General features: G+C 33.5%; 1 protein-coding gene across 1 annotated transcript in view; it reads left to right on the top strand.

Moving 5' to 3' along the window:
* kibra (WW and C2 domain containing protein kibra) overlaps nucleotides 1-5,330 on the top strand; it is a 33,800-nt gene that overhangs the window by 9,331 nt on the left and 19,139 nt on the right. The window contains exons 10-12 of the mRNA XM_014431234.3: nucleotides 200-439; nucleotides 1,612-1,698; nucleotides 3,359-3,551. Coding sequence (XP_014286720.1) covers nucleotides 200-439; nucleotides 1,612-1,698; nucleotides 3,359-3,551 — 520 coding nt within the window. The remainder of the gene's footprint in view (nucleotides 1-199; nucleotides 440-1,611; nucleotides 1,699-3,358; nucleotides 3,552-5,330) is intronic.

Here is a 5,330-nt window from a genome sequence, read left to right as displayed (position 1 = left end):
GTTTCTACCTAAATATGTTATATAACTATATATTGCCTCCAAATTTGCTTCAAGATTACTTATTATTTTATATTAATACTTTTTAAATAATTAATTAAATAGTTAATAGTAAATAATAGTTGATCAAATTAATTAAATGATTGTTAAGAAAAGAATATTCTCCTATATTTTATTTTAAATATTCATTAATTTATTCTAGGGTTGAAAGGCTACTTCAAGGAGATTTTTGTCCTCCTCCACCTGCTTATGAAGCTCTTCCACCACCAAGTAGATCACCACCTTTATTTCCAATTTGTGAAACTTCACCTACTCCTCCTACTGCTTCTGTTTCTGCTGCTGTGAGTGATGAAAGTGTTGCTGGAGATTCAGGAGTTTTTGAGGCTTCACAACGTACACTAGATATGTCTTTAGATACAGCTCAAGTACAAATAAAGCTCAGGTATCTCATCAATTTTTAAATGTTGCTTAAATAAAAATAAAACTTGAGGAGTGTTATAAAACACAAACATATTAGCCTACGTGGTGTTTGAAAAACAATTATGAGTCCACAATACTTTAGTATTATGGAAACTGTTTGTACATACAATTTATAATTTTGCAATTAAATATTAAAATCTATACCTATACCAGGTATAATTGTTTTTAACAGAATAGAGCCAGAAAATTCTATTGAATTTATAAAAGTCACATTATTAAAAATCAATTAAAAGGAGGCTGATGTAGCTAATGGTCAGAGCATGGAAGTAGTAATGAAAATTGTGAGTTTAAATCCTATGTAGTCCCTATTTCCCAGGTCTACTGGCCCCATGAGAAGTTAGACCAAAGATCCAATTAATTGGAGAGGTTCATAAGTTTAACATTTCCTCAGAGGCTACAGTATATCCATGTAGAATCAAAGAGAACTCTTTTTAGTGTCTACCTTAGCACATTGACAGATAATTCCAAACCAGTCCTGTCTGCTACTGTTGATATCAGAACTAGCCCATCAGTATATAATCATTACTATTACACTTTCTTATTGTGTAGTAATTTTAATTTAATCATAATTTCCTGATGTTTTTTGATTTTCTTATCTACGGTTTTATATTATTGTCATTAGGAATGATAACATCAGTAAGCTTTTCTCTCAAATTATGAGAAGAACAATGGCTAAAATAAAATAGTAAATACTCACCTAGAGGTTCAGTGAAGTTTTTCTGGGTCACATGGTCTGAATATTCTGGTGTGATTAGCTCTACTGTATTTGGTCATGTTTGAAACTAAGTGCTTGTGGAGTTATCTGTTTTGTTTTTTTTTGTAAAGAATCCACATGTTGAAAGTATTTGTAAGAAATTTCTAGCCATTTTTTTTTTCCTCGAAAGAGCTTTAGAATTGTATAGACCATGATACCATCTAATAGGAACAATATCTAACTTATTTTTTGAAAAAATGGACTTGTTCGTGTTTATAACTGAGTTCTTAAGTTTTGGTTTGAATTTGGAATTTGTTCTGACGATCTCTGGGTCACTTACATGTTTTCTTATCAGTTGATGTCTCTTCTGATAATTAATTTTTTGTGATGTATAAATATAATATATATATATATATATATATAATCTATTTTTTTTTCAGGTATACTGTAAGTAATTTTATTCTTCATATTGGGATTGAGAAAGCAAGGAATCTCGCAGCTCTTTTTATTTCAGACCAATGCCAAGTGTAAGAACATGTTTTTTATTTTATTTCATCTAGAATTGACTTTATATCTTACTATATATAATATTAGTTTTTGACTTAAAAGTATTACATAAAATAAAATTATGTTTGATTTTTGACTGAGAGACAACTCCCTCGTTTCTGTTTAACACTATTCTTATTATAGCCAGTCAAAATGTACATTCCCATAGATGCTATCTGCTTGTTAGATTGCTAAACGTTTTGAAGTAATGAATGTTAGACTATCGAGCACTTTATCTCTGTATCTTGAAAGAGCAAAGGTTGTTGATCTTTTATTAGAACTATTTTGAATTTCAATTTGGTTGCTTTATTGCCTTGTTTTTTTTTAATAACGTTGTGACACATGTTCTTATTTGTGCTAGATTACATACTTACTTCTTACTACAAGATCTACATCCTCAGGAAGGTCATGACTTCTCTGATAACTTTCCTTCATTCTCTGTAACTTGTTCCCTTTCTCTACTCTCAGTGCTGACAGGTCCTCTATAATGTCCTTAATCCATTTTATCAGACTCTTATACTAATAAACTCACTATACAGCAAACTTCTCAGCATCTGTGGTACATGGCTCAACCATTAGTATGACAAACAACTATGTTTGTATTTCTTGTAAAATTTACTTGTATTTAAATTCAGATTGAAGACTGTCATAAATTTTCTAAGGATCTATCTTTGAAATACATTCAGCTTGAACATTGTCATGGCAGGAAGTGTCCAGGTTTTTCAGCATCACACACATTAAAACAGGTCTTACAAATGTTTTTTATTACCTAACTGTATTAGCCTAACACAATAGATAGTAGTGGATTTAAAAAATCTTATATTGACTTATTAAGTCTGAGCAGTCACCAGTATTCTATTAATCTCATTTGACATCTTATTTTAATTACTTACTTTGATGAACTTGGATCTTTCAACTCTATGAAACAATTGTTAGTAGTCAATAAAAAGAATAAGGATGTAAATCTGTGACTCCTAGCTCTTTAAAGAGTTGCCTCTGACAGCTCCATTGAATTTCTTTGTTTTATTAATGGTTTTTAATTCCTCAGTTTCTTCCTTAAAAATTTTCTCTTTATCCCTATAATATTTTTCACCTTTCGCCTCCACTTGTAATAGTCTGCTGTACTTAGTCTTATTTTGTCTTTATCATAATTAGCTCATAGTACTTTCTTGTTTCCAGCACTTAACATCCACTCTTTGTTCCCTTTATCAACCATATCAATATATTTGTTATCAGTGTTGCATAATTTACATGTGTGATACAATCTGTAAATGAGTTTTTAGAAATCTTTCAAAATGTCTTATATTTTCATTTCTTATGTATATGTTGTTTTTTTATGTAATTGTGTCATGTAGTAACCCAATATACTTAGATAGTGCTGCTTATAGAAATATGGAATTTCTCTTTGGTCTCCTCAATTTTTATTTTTATAATTAGCATTCCCATGCTTAAATGGGTCAGTAACCCGAATGAGATCTAAGTCTTTTAAGTTTCTTAAGACTTTTTATACTTATAGCCTGAGACCAAACAAGTATAGCATATGCTATTTTTGGTAGTAAAATTGTAAATGACTTCCTTTAATGCATGTGACTGTTTTTGGTTAGTAAATGTTTCATTATATAGTTTCCTTTTGTGTTGTAGGTACATAAAAGCAACCCTTCTTCCAAACAGTGGACAGAATTCTCTAACATGCTGTACTAAACCTATTTCTGAAATTGATAAGGCAAAGTTCAATGAAACCTTTACATTTCAAGTACCTCTCAATAAATTATGCACAAAAACTCTACAAATAAATGTTTGTTCATTAGCTGCAGAGGGAAAAACAGAATGTTTGGTGAGAATATCTTTAATTCTGTATTAATACATCTTAAATTTAATTGTGTGTATGTGTGTGGGTTTTTTTGCATTTTCTTATAAGAGTAGATGGAAAGCTTAAAAGACGGTATAGGCCCATACTTATTGGTGTGTGGTATTTTTATCCTCTAAAACCACCTCCCTACACCTTTTTCTCACCTTCCGCTGGACCACCGTTAGAGATATCATGGAGGGGTAGTAGCTGTGCGTCGCCTTATTCTGTTAGGCTACCTCTTGGCTCATCTTTTCTTCTTCTCCTTAGTTGTTGGAGGTTCTTCACTGTTAGCCGTTGATCCGTCATCCAGCACTTCTGGGAGAGCACCATTATAGCATATATTAAAAAAAATTGTTTTTTTATCATTGTTAATACATGGTGGTGCATATACATCCAGTCATGGATTGATGGGTACACTGTGTGCAGTAGCAACCCAATGTATTTGGGCAGCATTGCCAAATAAAGTTAAAATGTTGTCTGCTGTCAGCACAGGTCCGAAGACCTAACAGAACTTTCTATTTTTCGGAAAACAGGGAGATGAGTATAAAACACATGGCTCACATTTTCTTTTACTGCTGGAGACTCTGGGTATTCCACTATATTGTCCAGTTTAAGCCTATACTGGTAGGCTTTTAAACCATGTTCTGTTAGGAACTAGGTGAGGTAGCATTGTAGAGCAGAATGGATATGAAAATGCCCGATTTCAATAACCTACAGCTGTGCCTATGTTGGGCATCAGCTGGGACTGTTCCATAGTCACTTTAACCACTTTATCATACAACCAGTGGATATGCTTACTGAATCCCAGCCTGCCATCGATTGTAACCCCAAGGTATGTCAAGGAATGCTGGGACTGAATTTCTTGCTTTCCTACTGACAGAGTAAATTCTTTCCTTTTTTTTCTGCTTCTGATGAGAAAAACCACTGTCTTAATGTCTGCTAGATGTAGTCCCATGGATGCCAGACAAGTACGGATTTGTATAATACTTTGTAAAGCTCTGAGGATCACCTCTTGTATTTGTATATTGCCTCAACCACTGCAATGTCATCAGCAAAACCTTCTGTTTCGGTACCCTAAGTCTGAGTCTGAAGACACCATCAAGCACCATGTTCCATAGCAGAAGTGGATTCCCCTCTCCCCCCCATTTCCTAAAGGGAATCCAAAATGGAGCTCCATCTCGCTGAGTTAAAGGTGTTTTTCACATCCAATGTGATAATGGCTTAGTAACACATCACGCCTCTTCTCCCAGAGATAGCCATGTGAGCCATCTCCAAACACTAAGGTGATAGTGTCTATTGTAGATACCCAAGCTGGGTCCTAAAGAAGCCCTTCTATGATTTCTTGAAGCCTGTGGAACAGAACCTTTTCCAGAGCTTTGGCAACTGTATCCAACAGTCATATCAGTCAATAGGCTGAAGAGTCACTTGGCTATTCCTTATCCTTCAGAATCAGCACTAGGTATTGTGGTTTCTGAAATTGAGGAAAAGACTCATCATGCAAGCAGAAACTAAACATTTCTTAAAATAAATCCTTGTTGCCTTATGTGCCACATTCAGAATGCCTTTCAAGCTCTCGGCTTTTCCTTTCTAAAGGCTACTGTAGACATTGCTGAGTTCCTCTGCCAGTGTGTTTGTACATGGGTCTGTGCATGCATGCATTTCCTTGTGAACATTTTTCGTTTTGTCTTTTTGAAATTTTAATTGTTAAATTTGTTCTCTTGATGTTCATTGTTGAGTTTTAATTTTTTGATTTTAAATATACCT

The sequence above is a fragment of the Halyomorpha halys genome, unplaced genomic scaffold (assembly GCF_000696795.3).
Source record: "Halyomorpha halys isolate HHAL.00 unplaced genomic scaffold, Hhal_1.1 Scaffold953.1, whole genome shotgun sequence".
NCBI lineage: Eukaryota > Metazoa > Arthropoda > Insecta > Hemiptera > Pentatomidae > Halyomorpha > Halyomorpha halys.
The sequence above is the reverse complement of the archived record's forward strand: the minus strand, read 5'-3'. Positions and strand labels throughout refer to the sequence as shown.